The sequence below is a fragment of the Vulpes lagopus genome, chromosome X, assembly GCF_018345385.1.
Source record: "Vulpes lagopus strain Blue_001 chromosome X, ASM1834538v1, whole genome shotgun sequence".
Classification (NCBI taxonomy): domain Eukaryota; kingdom Metazoa; phylum Chordata; class Mammalia; order Carnivora; family Canidae; genus Vulpes; species Vulpes lagopus.
The window spans coordinates 67,174,476-67,193,561 of record NC_054848.1 but is presented as its reverse complement, the minus strand read 5'-3'; the positions used below and the strand labels follow the sequence as shown (position 1 = coordinate 67,193,561).

General features: G+C 37.0%; 1 protein-coding gene across 1 annotated transcript in view; it reads right to left on the bottom strand.

The window, feature by feature from the left end:
* The window catches only part of DACH2 (dachshund family transcription factor 2), a 688,250-nt gene that overhangs the window by 256,067 nt on the left and 413,097 nt on the right, over positions 1-19,086 (bottom strand). The window contains exon 4 of the mRNA XM_041740435.1: positions 9,043-9,174. Coding sequence (XP_041596369.1) covers positions 9,043-9,174 — 132 coding nt within the window. The remainder of the gene's footprint in view (positions 1-9,042; positions 9,175-19,086) is intronic.

Here is a 19,086-nt window from a genome sequence, read left to right as displayed (position 1 = left end):
TTGTGAGAGTAATGTCTTTATGAAAAAAAGGTCATATAGTTTCCAGAGGCTGGTGCTTCAGGGATTGTCTTAGTTATGTTTTGCATGCATACTGCTGTTGTGTTCAGGCTGCTCTATCCTTCAGGTCAGTTGTTTGCAGAGTTTCTCATTGACTGCAGTGGGCAGTGTTTGGTCTTTGGCTAGAATATGGAGAGTTTTAATTAAGTTTACTCTTGTCTGCTTGTGGAATAAGAACTGATATTACTTTCACTAGAACTGAAGCCCTGTAGAACTCTCTGGTCAGGATACGTGGTGTAGGCAGGAGTTTCTGCTGGTCTTTTGGTGATAGGACCCACACACTGGGAATGAAGCAGTCTTGACTGAGAAAGTCAGTCTACCCAGAGCAAAGGGGTGTGGTACTTGGTTTAGTCAAATTAGGCAGTCACTGAGGGTGCTACATTGGTTCTGTCAGGTGGCTCCCACTTTATGCTGAGGGGGAAGGCAGGAAAATGATAATGGCCATCTCCCTTTGTCCTTAGAGAGACATCTGGGATGCTTCCTCTCAAGGTTGCATTCCAACAGAGGGAATAGTGTCCCCACTATGTGTCCCAGGCATACTTCAGATAACTGTTTCCATGGCTTCTGGCCACAGGTTCTTTATCTCTTCAGGAATATGGTAGTGCCCTCAGGGCTATATCCCATCCATGCCCTCTGACATTTAAAACTCTAGTTTTTAAGCCCTTGTGGCTGCAAGAACTCACAAAAATAAGCCCTTCTTCTTTTCCCAGCCAATGGCTTTGGGAAAATGTTCTTCTTGTGTGTTCCCCTGTGTGCTCCTCTGTCTCTCACCCCTCTCTGTGACCAAGGCTCCCACTCCTTCTCAGCACATACTGTTTCTTCCCTAAACCGTGTCTCCATATTTCCTACTTCCTTCGATGTGTCTTCTGCTCTCCCTTTAGAATGGAGTTTGTTCTATCAGTCTTTAAACTACTTTCTGGGGTATTTAGAATGGTTTGATAGTTACAGTGTTCATGGGACAAGATAAGCCTAGGTTCTTCCTACTGCTCTACCATCATCAATCTTCCCCTCTCTTATAATCATTATTTTAAATTCTCTATCAGACATATTACTTATCTATATCTCACTTAGGTATCTTGCTGTGGTTTTGTTCTGTTCTTTCATTTGGAAAATATTCCTCTGTCTTTTCATTTTGTCTATTGCTCTGTGTCTGTTTCTCTATGTTAGGAAAGTCAGCTATATCTCCTGCTCTTGAAAGTAGTGGGTGTGATTTACACTTTTAACAAGATGGTGCTGGTCTTTTGTCAGAGAAGGTGTGTCTCTGCTTTGGATACCAGGGCCAGCCCGGTCTGCTTTGCAAAGTGCACACAGATGGAGGTCACTGTGCCAGCTAGTTTTGTGCACTGGTCCTCTTCCACAGGGGACTCACAGATGCTGTACATGTAGACTAGGGCCATCTGGGGCCACTCAGGCAGGGCACATAGTGTCTATGCATTTTGTGCATCTGTCCTCTTCCACAGAGGATATGCATCTGCTGCTGACCCTAGAATAGCTGAGGGATGATCTGCAAATTGAATGTGGGTGGGTCACACAATGCCTGCAAGTTTTCTGCACCAGTCCTGTTCTACGGGGATCATGCCACCACTGTCAAGACCAGGATTAGCTGGGGTCTGATTCACAAAGTAAATGAATGGGGCTCACAATTTTAGCAAGTTGTGGCATCAGCAGCAGAAGGTGACTGACCACTGGCATGAGGTTGAAGCCCGACAAACTGTGCAATTGAGAGATGTGGCATGGCAATGTTTTCATGGGTCTCACAGGTGAGGGGGCCCATAACACAGGCACTGAGCCAGGCCCACCTAGAGGGGGTGGGGAGCTGTGTAACTAAATTACAATGTGAATGCTTATCCTAGGGTGTATATGCTGGAGGTGGGGAAGGGAGTGGAGCCTGCCAACTCCTTCATTCCTGGAGGAGTCTCCTAATGAAAACTGTCACTCTGGGACATGCTTTGTTATTAGCAACTAACACTTCCATATATTCCAGGTATTTTTCAAATTGCTATTTCTATGCTGTATCTCACAAAGTTTTTGTGCTTCTTTAGAGGCAGGAATTCAGTTTTCTCTGGCTCTCCCAGAGCCAAGCCTGCTGATTTTTAACATCCCAGGCTTTAATTACTGATGTTGTAAGAACTCATGAAATTTGGCCCCTCTGGTTGTCAGAGCCAATACTATGGGAATTTTCCTCACACAGGGAGGAAAATTTTTCTCCCCTCTCTGAATCCATGGCTACCTCCCAGAAATAACCCACAAGTTCATTTAGCTCCCCACTGTGTCTCCACCCTTTCTATCCTCTTTGATGTGGTCTCTTCTCTGCATTTGGTTGTGGAGCTTGTTCGGCCAGTCCTCATGTTGTTCTCTGGGTTATTTATACTGATGTGGGTGTTATCTAGTTGTATTCAAGGGACAATATTAAGCTTAGGTTCCTCCTCCTCCACCATTTTTCACAGAACTCTATACGTTCTACTTCTGTCAAAAATGCTGTTGGCATTTTCATAGGGTTTGCATTAAATGTGTAGATTGCCTTGGGTAGTATGGACATTTTAATGGACAGTATTGATTCTTCCTATCCATGAACATGGAATAACTTTCCATTTACTTGTGTCATCTTCAATATCTTTCATCAATGTTTTCTAGCTTTTGGAGTATAGATATTTCATTTTTTAATTTAAATTCAATTTGTCAACATACCAGAGTATAGATCTTTCACCTAAGGAGGTTAAGTTTATCCCCAGATATTTTATTATTTTCGGTGCAATTTTATATGGGATTATTTCTTCATTTCTTTCCACTACATTATTATTAATGTATAGAAACGCACAGATTTCTGTTTATCACTGTGTGCTACCACTTTACTGAATTAAACTGTAAGTTCTAGCAGTTTTCTTTAAGTGGAATCTTTAGAGTTTTCTATATATGGTATCATGTCTTTTGCAAATAGTGAAAGTTTTATTTATTCCTTACAAATTTGGTTGCTTTTTATCTCTTTTTTGTATTTGATTTCTGTGGCAAGGACTTCCAATAATACACTGAATAAAAATGGAGAGTGGATAACCTTGTGTTGCTCCTGATCTTAGAAGAAAAGCTCTGTTTTTCACAATTGAGTAAGGTGTTAGCTGTGGGTTTTCATATATGGCCTTTATTATGTTGAGGTATGTTCCCTTTAAACTGACTTTCTTGAGGGTTATTATCATGAATGGATATTGTAGTTTGCCATGTGCCTTTTGTGCATCTTTTGAAACAGTCATATGGGTCTTATCCTTTTTTGTTGTAATTAATATGATGTACCACAATGGTTGATTTGTTAGTATTGAACAACTCTTGCATACCTGGAGTAAATGCCACTTGACTAGATATTTTTTGTACATTTTTTATTGGAGTTTGGTTTGCCAACATACAGCACTCAGTGCTCATCCCATCAAGTACCCCCCTCAGTGCCCATCACTCAGTCACCCCATCCCCCTGTCCACCTCTCCTTCCACTATCCCTTGTTCATTTCCCGGAGTTAGAAGTCTCTCGTGTTTTGTTACCCCCTCTGATATTTCCCACTCATTTTCTCTCCTTTCTCCTATAATCCCATTCACTATTTTTTATATTCCCTGAATGAACAAAACCATATGTTTTCCTTCTATGATTGACTTACTTCCTCAGCATACTACCCTCCAGTTCCTTCTACATTAAAGCAAATGGTGGGTTTTCATCATTTCTAATGGCTGAGTAATATTCCATTGTATACATATACCACATCTTCTTTATCCATTCATCTTCCAATGGACACCAAGGCTCCTTCCACAGGTTTAGCTATTGTGGATATTGTTGCTATAAACATTGGGGTGCAAGTGTCCTGCCATTTCACTGCATCTGTATCTTTGGGGTAAATCCCCAGTAGTGCAATTGCTGGGTGGTAGGGCAATTCTATTTTTAACTATTTGAGGAACCTCCACACAGCTTTCCAAAGTGGCTGCACCAGTTCACAGTCCCATCAATAGTGCAAGAGGGTCCCCCTTTCTCCACATCCTCTCCAAAATGTGTTGTTTCCTGTCTTGTTAATTTTCACTAGTCTCACTGGTATGAGATGGTATCTCATTGTGGTTTTTATTTGTATTTCCCTGATGGCAAGTGATGCGGAGCATCTTTTATACCCTAAAACCTACAGAACACTTCTGAAAGATATTGAGGAAGACACAAAGAGACGGAAAAATATTCCATGCTCATGGATTGGAAGAATTAATATTGTGAAAATGTCAATGCACCCAGGGCAATGTACACATTTAATGCAATCCCTATCAAAATACCACGGACGTAATTCACAGAATTGGAACAAATAATCATAGGATTTGTGTGGAATCAGAAAAGACCCCGAATGGCCAGGGGAATATTCAAAAAGAAAACCAGAGCCGGGGGTATGACAATGCCAGATTTGAGGTTGTACTACAAAACTGTGGTCATCAATACAGTGTGGTACTGGCACAAAAATAGACACATAGATCAATGGAAAAGAATAGAGAATCCAGAAGTGGACCCTCAACTTTATGGTCAACTAATATTCAACAAAGCAGGAAAGACTATCCACTGGAAAAAAGACAGTCTCTTCAATAAAGGGTGCTGGGAAAATTGGACATCCACATGCAGAAGTGGGAGCTGTTCATCCTGTGAGGCCCCTGCTCCCTGGTGGCCCTGCTCAGTCCCAGGTACAAGGTGACACCAGGAGGAACAACAACAGTGGCAGTGGCCAGCTCTCCAGCTCTGGAGTCAGCTCCCGCAGCTACTGCATTTTCCTAGTCCGCAGGGGCCTGGATGCTCCAGGAGCGGGTGGGGGGTGCCGATCTGCACAGCTCGGGGCCCCCCGTCGGCAGGAGTGTCCTTGCTGCCCTGTGTTCTCCTGGTCTCCCCCTGTCCCGGGGTGAGGCAGGATCCTGGGCTGTGTCCCCAGGCGCCCTGTGCTCTGGGGCCTGCACCACTGGAATCGCGCATCCGAGGTGCCCAGCCCCCTCCGGGCAGAGCCACCGCCTGAGCTGCCACCTGAGCTGCTCCTGGGGCCCCGCTGGGCGTGCGCCCAGCCCTTTAGGGAGCTCGGCCCATGGTGAGTGGCGTGCTCTCCCCTTGGGTGCACTTCCTCTGTAGTGACCCCGGGAACCTGGGGGCTCCACTTCCCCTCCTGGGATCCTTCCAGAGTTCCCTGTGAGCACCTTTTCGTCCAAGAAGACTGGCAAAGTTTCTGCTTCTCTGGGACTGGACTTTCCTGTCCTGGGGGCTCTCGCCACCAGGCCTTAGCCCAGCTCCTTGGTGGGGCCCCTTCCCTCTTGGATGCTTTTTTATTTCTTTATTTTTTATCTGTCTTCCTACCTTGATAGAAGCGCAAACTCTTCTCTCTGTAGCATTCCAGCTGTTCTCTTTAAATCTCAGGCCGAATCCGTATGATGGCCAATGATTTGAAAGTTATCAAGTAAGTTGGTGGGGACAGGTGACTTGGGGATCATACTCTTCTGCCATCTTCACCTGCAAAGTTTCTTCTCAGAAATACTTACAGTCTTATGGTGGTTCCTTCATATTTAGCAAATTTATTTTTCCCTTGATACTTTTGAACTCTCTCTCTCTGCCCTTGATCTCTGACAATTTCATTATAATGTATCTAAGTGTGGTCATTTGGGATTGATCATATTTTTGAGCTTCATTAACATGGATGTGAATTTCCCTCCCCAGTTTTAGAAACTTTTCAATAATTATTCCTTTAAAAAAGTTTTATCTCACCTTTTTTCTCTATTTTCTCTTCCTGGAACCCCCATAAAGCATATATTAGCATGAGAGAAACAATACATCCTGGTATTCTATAAATCCTGTAGTTTTATTTTCCCCTTTATTTTTTTCCTTTTCTCCTCTTACTAGAAAATTTCAAATGACCTATCTTCAAGTTCAGTTTCTTTCTTCTGATTGATCGTGCCTGATATTGATGTTTATACTGTATTTCCTATTTCTTTCATTGTATTTTTCAACTGCAGAATTTCTGCCAGATTCCCAAAGAGATTTCTTTCTCTTTGTTGAAATTCTCATTTTGTTTATGTATTGTTTTCCTGATTTCTTTATTACTTACTTGTGTTCTCTTATAATTCACTCAGCTTTCTTAAAGAAATTATTATACAACTACTATTTGAATTATTTGTCAGGCAATTAACCACACATATCCATTTCTTTAGGGCTATTTTAGTAAACAAAACAAAACAAAATGCTATTTTGTTCCTTTTCAGTGGTGTTTTATTGATTTTTTATATTCCATATGACTTTGCATTGCTGTCTGCTCATTTGAAGCAGTAGGCACCTCTTTCAGACTCTATGGACTCACTTCAATAGGGAAAGACCTTCACAGGCAGGTGGGTGCAAAGACATTGACTAAATGGACTGTGGCAGCTCTGGCTCTAGGAAAGCACAATGGCAGCTCCAGGTCTAGGAATGGGGAGGGCACAGCAGTGTTGTCTTTGTGCAATTCCATCAGCTGAGATCACCATTGGCAAAGACTGTGAAGTTCTTTGACAGACAAATCTGTGGTTGTGGTGGCAGTGAGAGCAGCTGCAGTCTTCAGTGGCAAAGATTGCTAAGGGCTACCTGTTCTCTAATACCTCATGGGGGAAAGTTACGGCTGAGGGGATCCCTCCTCATAACATAATCTAGTATGTATGCATGTACAGACATGGTGGCAATGTTCATTTATAGACTTTGAAAACCTCAGGGACTTCTTCATTTAAATACATATTATTCTTGTTATCATCATTATAATTATTTTTTAAATCTGCTTACCTTCATTACATCAAGATGCAGATAGATTACAATCTCTGCAAGGTCATGCACTATGACTACTCTAATTTCATTTCTATAGCATCAAGTATAATATTATACACAAATGAAAACCTAATACTTTATTTTATCACAATTATGGGTATACGGAGTTAGGACAGATCATATTTAGCCAGGAAAATTAACTACTTCTAAGTTAGAAATTAGGTCACCAGTACATCCCTCCAATGTTTTTATTGTCTTATTATAAAGGAATAACCTACAAATTTTGTACAGTTTTTTCATAAACTAGTATGTCTAAGAAAAACATGACAAAAATTACTGCTTGAACTCCCATTAATTTTTATTAGCACAGCAATTATTTTTTAACAATTATTTCTATATACAAGTGGTTTCCTGTCAAATAATGGTCATTCTAAAACACCAGAAGATTTGAAAGCCAATATGAAATAAAAGGTGTTAGGACTAGGAAACTGATCATGAGTTTATCAGTGCAACCTCATATAAAAACAACTTTTATTTGAAGGGTTTGATAAAATAAAATCTCTGCTTCAAAACAATATTAAAGAGGAGGAAGAATGTGACTGAAACAGCCTTTGGACTTAACCAGACATGGGATTGAAATATACCTCTGGCACTTACTAGCTTTGGGGCTATGAGCAAAGCCGAACCACACTGCACCTCTGTTTCCTGATCTGCAAAATGGAAGTATCGAAAATACTCTTATCAAATTTGGTGATAATTAAATGGATTAACACAGGAGATAGATGAGTAAATGCTGCAGAACACTGAAATTAAAGTTTAAAATACTGTATTATACACTTGAAAGATGCTAAGAGACTAGATCTTATAGGTTCTTACTACAAAAAAAGTAATAATGAGATGTGATGGCAGTGTTAGTTAACACTATGGTGGTATCATATTGTAATAGATAAGTGTAACAAATCAATACATTGTACATTTTATGCTTACACAATGTTATATATCAATTTTATCAAAATAAAAAATGCTTGTAACTAAATAAAAACGTTGGACATACTTAGTACATAATAACTGGTAACTTCATATTGTTGTTATTCTTTGTTTAGTATTACTTTAGTATTTTCTATGTGTTGCTTACAGCTACCACAAATTCAATTAAAAAATGCATTTGTCCATTTATTCCCTGCTGTGAGCACTAGTTGAAGCCCAACTCTCACTCTGGAATTCACCATGAACATTTCAATTTTAGATGAGGAGAAATACATTGTATTAAAGTCGAAGTGGCTTATTATACTGATTGGTATCAGTTATTTCCCTCTTTAATTATTCCCCTTTTTTTCCCTCTAAAATAAGGTCCCATCGTATTTGAACTCCTAGGAGCCTAAAAGAAGAGAGATAAGGCTGCTACGAATCTGCCTATCACAATATATTAAGTTTATCTGAAAAATTAGATCAGAAACCTATGGCTCCCTAAGACCATGTTTGGTTACCCTTTCTTATTTTGCAATAAAATTAAACCATATTTATTTATTTAATTATTTGCACATCCATTAATGTATGTTGATAGCTGTGATCCAAGTTACTGCCAAAAGACACCTTACAGGTGGTCTTATGATCAAAACAAAACTAAAATTATCACAGGGTAAAGGAGGAAATACAACTATCAAGAAGGAAAGGGATATTTCACTTCACAGACATCTTCCTCTTCTCTTCTTTTCTTCTGTCTTTTCTTCTTTTCTTTCTCCTTGTTCTACTTCTTTTCATTAGCCCCTGCCAATGCCCTGAGTATGCCAGCACCTTTAATTAGCTAAGGAGGTGTTGGTCCTAAAGTGACTGCAGATGGGCCAAGGTGGTATTTCAGAACTGCCTCTCAGTGGTAAATTTTTGAAAGTTGTAGAAAGAATTCTGGAGTGAAACTGAAGGGGACAATTTTTCACAGGCAGAAGGTAAAATAGCTAACACTATAAAAATTAGTAATTAATTCCACTACTAAAAAGTAATGAAGATAACTGAATGTTTCCTGAAATTTAATTCTGACTTGTAATGTTTTTCTAGTTTCAATGTACTACTTAGAGGATGAGTTAAGCATCCTTCTGCAATAACTGCTTATGATCAAAGTATGCAAATTATTCTCTATTCTAGCCCTCATCCCTTTTCTCTCCAATCTCAGAATACATTAGTAAGAGTCACCTGCCTTGTAGTCCTGAAGACACTCACCAGTATTAGAATTAAGATCATCAGGCTCTGATTCGTTTCCACTTTGGTTTCCATTTCCCTGAAGAGTGTTCATTGCCATAAGCTTCATCTTCTGCAGTTTCATTGCTTCAGCCATTGCTGCAGCTGTTATACCTAAAACCAGAACCATACCTTTTAAAATGGGGACCATTTCTAATGTAACTGAAAGTTGGATACATTTCTTTAACAGACCTATGCTACATGGTACAAGCTAAAATAAAACTCATTTCAAATTTATGCATAATATTCTTTGACAAAGTAATTTTCAACTCTTGTTTTGACAACGGACTGTTTAAACCTCTAAAAATCATTAAATGTATGTTGAATTCTATCTAAAATAACATTGTCAGAGGAAGGACTGTGAAATACTTAAAGGAATTACTTTCTAATAAATGTGTTGTTGGGACTTCTGCTAAAGTATGAGCTGTCTTCACTGTGATAATCACCTTAGCAGGGAGGGGAAGAGAGGAGGGAGAAAATGATTTCACATGGTCTTTCTACCTTTTACTCTTCTCATGCTTATACACTGAGGGACCAAACAAATGAAAACATGGCATGCAACCTCTGAAAGTAGGCCAGCCCCCATAGTATAATTACATTCTTTTGTATTAATGTAAGTAATGCACCCCAATGTTTATAACAGCAATGCCCACAATAGACAAAATACCGAAGGATATGTCCATCGAGAGATGAATGGATAAAGAAGATGAGATGAATATATATATATATGTATATATATATAGTGAAGAATATGTGTATTCTATATATATATATATATATATATTCTCTATATATATATGATATCATGATATACATATCATTATTTAGGGATGTTTTATGCAACTGATGAATTGCTCCATTCTACCCCTGAAACGAACAATATGTTAATTGAATTGAATTTAAATAATTTTAAAATATATATAAGGCAATTACTTTTAAAACTATATATAATGGTACAAAGAGGTAGAAATAAAAAAGATTCAAAGAGAAAATGTGATGCTTAAGCTTGAAATTATTTCTCCTAGGAAGTATATCTCAGGCAGTACCATAAAGGAGATGGGTACTAAAAATAGAACAAGCCATATTCCAACAATGCCATCCAAAATGAAGTCAACATAATTATTATATACTATCTAAATTTATAGCCATCTATTGGTGCACTGGTGCCATGGGCAAAAAGGGGGGAAAAACTGGCAGATTTAAAATACAGTGTTCTAGAATTCAGGGAAATCTATTCTCCCATGCAAATACAAATCAAGGAAAAGAAGGTCTAAGAGAAAATACAACCTAGAACATGTAACTGTATGTTTGGAAGAATCTATTTTGCCACTCTGCACTCTTTACAATGCATGGAAAACTCCAAATGAAGTAAAATTTTCACCACATTAGCTTATCTATGAATCATGGCAAAAAAAGAGTCTGAAAGAAATTGCTTTAGTCTCAGAATTGATGACATACATTTGTACTTTTTATAGTATAGATGATCCTAGAAGTTTTCTTGTTATATTTAGCTTTACAAATTTTCAGTCACCCAATAACCTGGTTAACATCAAACAGTAACTGGACAGAAAATATGATGGTAGTGATTTAAACCAAAGGACCCAGATTAGAACTACCAAGGCTGAGTGCCTCTTGACAAAAAATGTATCAGGGAAGTTTCAAGAATTTATATAGCTACTCTGACCAGCAATCCAGAACTGGATCTTAACAATGATAATTACTGAATTAGTAGTTGTTTAATTATTTGAGGTATAGTAGTGGATTTTTGTAACTATATGTATTTGTACCCTGTCAAAACAAAGTCAACAAAATATTTTATAGACAGAATTCCAGATAAAATGTGTCTCATATAATGGCACTAAGACAATTAGTGAGCAAGTGTTCCCTTATATTTTTAATTCGTAGAAAACATAGAAAGTTCCTATATCTATGCATTTTTCAACCAAATGCTATCTGTGTTATATCACTGAAGAAAAAAATCAGTAAGCAAATTCAGAAAGTAACATTAGGTAGTAAAGAATCAAAATATGATAGCCCTACATATATATTTAAGAGCTACCTAGTTCAAGGTTTTCCTTTTGAAAAATGAGGGAATAGTCTCACAGAAAGCTGTCATAGTTCAGGAATTTAGAGGAAGATATGAAACAATATCCAAGTTTTGTGATGGGACCTGGATGTATTTGTTAAAGTACTGAAGTAGTTCAAATAAGAGTTAATGAGGAGAGAGGATTGTGGAAAGATAACAGAATAAGAGGACATGAGCTGACCCCACCCCACGTTTACAAATAGATATCATCAGAGAGCAATCCAGACTGGGAGGGAAAAAAACCTCCACCACTAAATATAGAAAAGATGCTGCTTCTGAAATGTTAAGAAGATCAGAAAGATGGAGGGAGGATGATCAGAGAGAAGGAGGGATGCTACCCACTAAAGGAACAGAGTTGCATGCACAGAAAGAGCAGAGAAATGGGCCCTTGCACCAGACAGTTTATATAGGGAAGACTAATCTCCATAACATTTAACAATAAAAACAAGAGGGGCTGAATTCCATGAGATTATAAAATCAGTGGGACTTGCAGCCTAGAGTTTTAAAAAGTCAGTGCCTCAGCACTAGATAATCCAGAAGGGTGAGTGATAGCTGGGCTGCCACCCATTAAGGGACAGTAGCCTTTGTGGAAAGGCAATGTGAAAATGGCAGTTTACAAAATGATGGGGAAAACAGGATACAGATCTGTCCATATTGATTTCATCTCATGTTGGGGGACTTCTTTGAAAATGAAAGAGCTGGCAGGTGACTTTCCACTCCACCACTCACAGGATAAACACAGAACAACCTGTGGGAGGAAGGGTTAAAGAGACACATTTGGCCTCAGCCTAAGGCTCAGGAAAATTTTTGTTAAGGCTTCACACTTGGTCTCTGCAGCCAAAGTGCAACATCCAACCACAAACCCCGCAGACACCATTGTGTGCCTAGCACAGCTGTGCCAAGCCAACGCCCTGCCCAGCCTTGCATTCCCAGCAGCCTCAAGACACAGCCTTTAGCCATCAGAGCACTTAGGGGATCTGGCATAGGACTTTCCCAACAAATTTTTTTAACACTGCTGCCCTGCTCTTAAGTTCCCCAGTGGGCACGTTCACTAAGGGCTGGCATTCCTAGGTCCCATTGACACCACAGACAGTAGGCATAGCCCACAATAGGCAAAGAGTCAGTGCAGATGATTATATTAAAATGAAAAGTGACTCAGACACAACAGGGCATAAACAACATCCATATGATACTCTTCAAAGTGTCAGGTTCTGGAGAACACAGGACATTGTATTGCAAGAGAATCCAGGACCTCTTCCTCATGAAGTCACTACCTTAAATATCAGAAGACATAGCTGACTTTCATGACACACAGAAATAGATACAGAGAGACAGATAAAATGAGGAGACAAAGAAATTTATACCAAATAAAAGAACAGGACAAGGCCATGGCCAGAGATCTAGGAAAAACAGATATAACATGCCTGATGGGGAATTCAAAGCAATGATCATAATACTACTCACTAGACTTGACAAAAAGAGTGGAAGACATGAGCAAGAGCATTAACACAGATATAAGGAATAACCTAGTAGAGATAAAGGATTCCATAAACAAAAAGACAAGCACACTTGATGAATGAATAATAGGAATGAATAGCAGAAAGGAAGAAACAGAGGAACGAATTAATGACCTAGAAGTAAGAGAAATGGAAAGTAATCAAGCTGAACAAGAGAGAGAAAAAAAGAATTACACAAAATAAGAATAGAAATATAGAACTCCGTGATTCCATCAAATGTAATAACATTAGCTTTATGGGAGTACCAGAAGAAGAAAGAGAAAAAAGGGACAGAAAATGTATTCAGATAAATAATAGCTGAAGATTTCTCTAATCTGGTGAAGGAAACACACATCTAGATTGATAGAGCACAGAGAATTCCCACCCAAATCAACAAAATCAGGCCAACATCAAGATATATTGTAGTTAAGTCTGCAAGATAGAGTGATAAAGGAAAAATATCTTTAAAACGTCATGACAAAATAGTAGTCCTTAACTTACAAGCGAAAAACCAAAAGGGTAGCTGAAGATTTCTCAACAGACACTTGGCAAGCCAGAAGAGAGGGGCATGACATATTCAAAGTGCTCAATGGGAAAAATTTGGAGCCAAGAATGCTCTATCCAAAAATGCTATAGAATAGGAGAGGTAAAGCATTTCCTAGACAAACAAAAACTGAAGGAGTTTTTAACCACTAAGCCAGCCTGCAAGAAATATTAAATGGGACTCTTTGAGTACAAAGGAAAGAAAAAAAATGAGAGTATAAATGTAGAAGAGAAAAAAGAGAAAGTGAATATTTTTGTAAACAATTCCATCAAGGTACTTATGCAAAAAGAATGGACAGAAAATATCAAAATGTATACTTTTTAAAAAGTGGGGAAGAGAGGAGAAAACAATGCATTCAAACATAAACAACCATGAACTTAATATGGACTGCTATGTAAGGAAGAGATAAACAAACAATGGTAAACATGTATCAAAACCCACTATAAATATTCAAAGAATAAAGGGAAAGAAATATAAATATATCACCAAAGAAAATCAGCAAAACACGAGTGAAAGACAAGAAAGGATCAGAGAAAATCCCCAGAAACAACCACAAAACAAATAATAAAATGACAATATATACATATCTACTAATAATTACTTTGAGTGTAAATGGATAATGTTCCAATAAAAAGACAAAAGATGAGAGAATGGATTTAAAAAAAACCCAAGATCCATCCATATACAAAGACTCATTTTAGACCTAAAGACACCAGCAGACTGAAAATTAGTAGAATAAAGCATCCATCACCAAAATGGATAACAACAACAACAACAACAACAACAACAACAAAAACAAAGTAGCAATACTTTCATCAGCTAAAAAGATGTTTAAATGAAGACAGCAATAAGAGCCAAAGAGGTACACTTATGATAATAAAGGGGAAAATCCAATAAGAGGATATAACAATCATAAATATTTATGCATCCAACATAGGAGCACTCATATACATAAAACAGTAAGTAGCAAAAATAAAGGAACTTAATCAATAATAACACAATAACAGTAGGAGAGTTTAACACTCCAGTTAAATCAATGGACAGATCATCTAAAAAGAAGATCAACATGGAAACAATGACTTTGAATGGCACACTGGATGAAGAGGATTAACAGATACTTTCAGAATATTACATCCTAAAAAAGCAGAATACACATTCTTTTCCAGTACACATGAAACATTCTCCAGAATAGAGCTGATATTTGGCCACAAATCCTGCCTTAACAAATTCAAGAAGAAAAAAGTTTATATTACTTATCTTTTCTGACTACACTACTATGAAGTTACAAGTCAATCACAAGAAAAAATATAGAAACACCACAAATATAGGGAAGTTAAATAACATGCTACTGAACAATAAATGACTCAACCAGGAAATCAAAGGAGAAAAGTGCATGGAAACAAATGAAAATGAAACCATGATGGTCCAAAAGCTCTGGAATGCATCAAAAGTGTTTATAAGGGGAGAGTTAATAGCAGCACAAGCCTACCTCAAGAAGCATGAAAAATCTCAAATGAACAACCTAATCTTGCACCTAAAGGAGCTAGGAAAAGAAAAAACAATCAAAGTATAAAACCAGTAGAAGGAAGGAAATGATAAAGATTACAGCAGAAATAAATAATATAGAAACAAACAAAAATCCAGAACAGATCAATGAAATGAGAAGTTCATTTTTTAAAAAGCCAACAAAATTTATAAATATCCAGCCAGAGTTCTCAATAGAGAGAGGAGTTGGCTCAAATATTCAAAATCACAACTGGAAAAGGAGAAATAACAAGTAATACCACAAAAATACAACTATAAGAGAATATTATGAAAAACTATATGCCAACAAGTTGGACAACCTAGAAGAAACAGATAAATTCCTAGAAACATACAAAATACCAAAACTGAAACAGGAAGAAAGAAAATTTGAATAAACTGATAGCAAAGAAATTGAATCAATAATCAAAAAATCCCCAACAAACAAAAGTACAGGACCAGATGGATTCAAAGGAAAATTCTACCACACATTTAACTTTTAAAATTTTTTAAAAGATTTTATTTATTTATTTATTCGTGAGAAAGAGAGAAAAAGAGAGAGAGAGAGAGAAATAGGTAGAGACACAGGCAGAAGGAGAAGCTGGCTCCATGCAGGGAGCCTGACGTGGGACTCAATCCCGGGTCTCCAGGATCATGCCCTAGGCCAAAGGCAGCACTAAACCGCTGAGCCACCCGGGCTGCCCTCTACCACACTTAAAGAGGACTTAATATCTATACTTCTCAAACTATTCCAAAAAAATACAAAAGGAAAGAAAACTTCCAAATTCATTCTATGAGGACAGAATTACCCTGATACTGAAATCAGATAAAGATTCCACTAAAAAAAAGAGGACAGAGCAATATCCCTGATGAACATAGATGCAAAACTTCTCAATAAAATAATAGCAAACCAAATTCAACAATACATTAAAGGAATCATTCACCACAATCAAATGGGATTTATTTCTGGTTTGCTAGGGTGGTTCAATATTTGCAAATCAATCAATGTGATATCACATCAATAACAGAAAGGATAAGAACTGTATGACCATTTCAATAGACCCGGAAAAAGCATTTGACAAACTACAATATCAATTCGAGATAAAACCCTCAACAAAATAGGTTTAAAGGGAGCATACCTCAAGATTAAGAAGACCATATATGAATAACCCACAGCTAATATCATCCTAAATTGAGAAGAAAATGAATTTTTCCTCAAATTTCAGGAGCAAGAGAAGGATGTCTACACTTTCAAATTTTATTCAACATACAACTGGAAGTCCTAGCCACAGCCATAAGACAATAAGAAGAAATAAAGGGCATCCAACTCATCAAGGAAGAAGTAAAACTTTCACTATTTGCAGATGAAATGACAATATATATAGAAAACTTGAATGATTCTACCAAAAACCTATTTGAATTGATAAATAGGTTCAGTAAGGTTGCAGGATACAAATTCAGTGTAAACAAATCTGTTGCATTTCTATACACTAATAATGAGGCAACAGAAATAAAAATTAAGACAGCAATTCCATTTACAATGCAAATACAATACAAAATAGAGCATGAGAGACTCCTAACTCTGGGAAACAAACAAGGGGTAGTGAAAGGGGAGATGGGCAGGGGGGATGGAGTGACAGGCACTAAGGGGTCACTTGACGGGATGAGCACTGGGTGTTATACTATAGCAAATTGAACTCCAGTAAAAGAAATATACAAAAAAATAGATGGGAATAAATGTAACCAAGGAGGCAAAATCTGTAGTCCAAAAAATATAAAACTGCTGAAAGATACTGAAGATGATGCAAACAAATGGAAAACATTCCATGTTCATGGATTGGGAAAACCAAGACTTCTAAAATGTACATATTACCCGGAACGATCCAAAGAGTTAATACAATCTTTTTGAAAATACCAACAACATTTCTGACACAACAACAAGAAAATACTAAATTTGTTTGAAAGCACAAAGACCATGAATAGTCAAAGCAAGCTTAAACAAACAAACTAACAAAACACAAAGCTGGATGTATCACAATTCCAGACTTCAAGTTATATTACAAAGCTATGATAATAAAAACAATATTGCACTGGCAGAAATACAAACACATAGATCAATAGAAAAGAATAGAAAGCCAAGAAAGAAACCCATGTTTCTATGGTCAATTTATCTTCAACAAAGGAGGCAATAAAATACAATGAGGAAAAGACAGCCTCTTCTGCAAATAATATTGGGAAAACTGGACAGATACATAAAAAAAAAACTGGATCACTCTCTTACACCATATACAAAAATAAATTCAAAATGGACTAAAAAAGTAAATGTGAGACTGGAAATGTTAAATATCCTCGAAAAGAACACAAGAAGTAATTTCTCTGACTGGCCATAGCAACATTTTTTTTTGATATGTCTCTTTAGGTAAGCAAAAGAAAAGCAAAAATAAAATAATGAGAATACATCCAAATAAAAAGTTTCTGCACAGCAAAACAAACAAACAAAAAAACTCAAAAGAAACAAAAAACAATCTACAAAACTAAAGGACAAACTGCCAAATGGGAAAATATATTTGCAAATGATATATCTGATAAAAGGTTACTATTCAAAATATATATTAAAATATATAGAATTCAACACCCAAAAATAATCCAATTAAAAATTGAGCAGAAGACATGAACAGATATTTTTCCAAAGAAGACATCCAGATGGCCAACAGACACATGAAAAGATGCTCAGCATCAATCACTGACAAGCAAATACAAATCAAAACTATAATGAGATATATCACTTTGTACATGTCAAAACGGCTAAAATGAAAAACACAAGAAACAACTACTGTTGATGAGGATGTGGAGAAAAAGAAGCCTTTGTGCACTGTTGTTGGGAATGCAAACTGGTGCAGCCACTCTGGAAAACACTATGGAAGTTCTTCAAAAAGATAAAAATAGAACTAAGCTTGTGTTGTTTATTTAGCTATTTTCATGGGTGGTTGGTAATGACTCTGTAGTTTTGATTTGTATTTCCCTGATGATCAGCAGTGTTGAACATCTTTTCATGGGTTTGTTGGCCATCTGTATGTCTTCTTTGGGAAAATGTCTATTCATGTCTTCTGCCCATTTTTTAACTATAAGTCACATCTTATAAGTTCTTTATATTTTGGATACAAACACTTTATCAGATATGTCATTTGCAAATATCTTCTCCCATGCTATGGGTTGCTTTTTAGTTTGGTGATTGTTCCCTCAGCTGTGCAGAAGTTTTTTATTTGGATGTAGTCCCAATAGTTAAGTTTTGCTTTTCTATTAATTTCTTCAGGAGACATATTGAGAAATAAGTCTCTATAGCTGATGTCAAAGAGGTTACTGCCTGTGCTCTAAGATTTTTATGGCTTCCTTTCTCACATTTAGGTCTTTAATCCATTTTGAATTTATATTTGTGTATAGTGTAAGTAAGTGGCCTAATTTCATTCCTTTGCATGTAGCTGTCCAGTTTTCCCTATACTATTTTTTGAAGAGACTAACTTTTACACCTTGGATATTCTTTCCTGCTTTTTCAAACATTACTTGACCATATAGCTATCAGTTTAATTCTGAGTTTTCTATTCTGTATTGGCAAGGATGTTGAGGAAGGGAAGTCCTCTTTCACCGTCAGGGGCAATGCAAACTGGGCAGCCACTCTGGAAACAGTATGGAGATTCCCCAAAAAGTTAAAAATAGAACTACCCCATGATTCAGCAATTACACTACTAGGTATTTGCACAAAGAATACAAAAATACTGATTTAAAGGGAAACATGCACCTGATGTTTATAGCAGCATTATCAATCATAGTCAAATTATGGAAAAAACCCATGTGGGCATTAACTGATAAATGGGTAAAAAAGATGTGGCATATATATGCAATGGAATAGTAGTACTCAGCCATGAAAAATAATGAAATCTTGCCATTTCCAGTAACATGGATGGAGCTAGAGAGTAATAATAAGTGAAATATGTGAGATAAAGATAAACAGCATATTATTTCACTTATATGTGGAATTTAAAAAACAAAAGAAAAGAAAAAAGGGAGGAAAAAGAGGAAGGCAAACCAAGAAATAGACTCCTAACTATAGAGAACAAACTGATGGTTGCCAGAGGGCAGTTGAATGGGGGAATGGTTAAATAGGTGATGGAGATTAAGGAGTACACTTGTGATGAGCACCAGGTGTTGTGTGGAAGTATTAAGTCACCATATTGTACATCTGAAACTATTATACTGTATGTTAATTAATTTAATTTTAAAACAAACTTAAAAAAATACATCATACTCTCTATTTTAAAAACTCAAACTAACCTGCAATTCAGTCATTTCACTACTATATACTGAAAGAATATGAAAACACT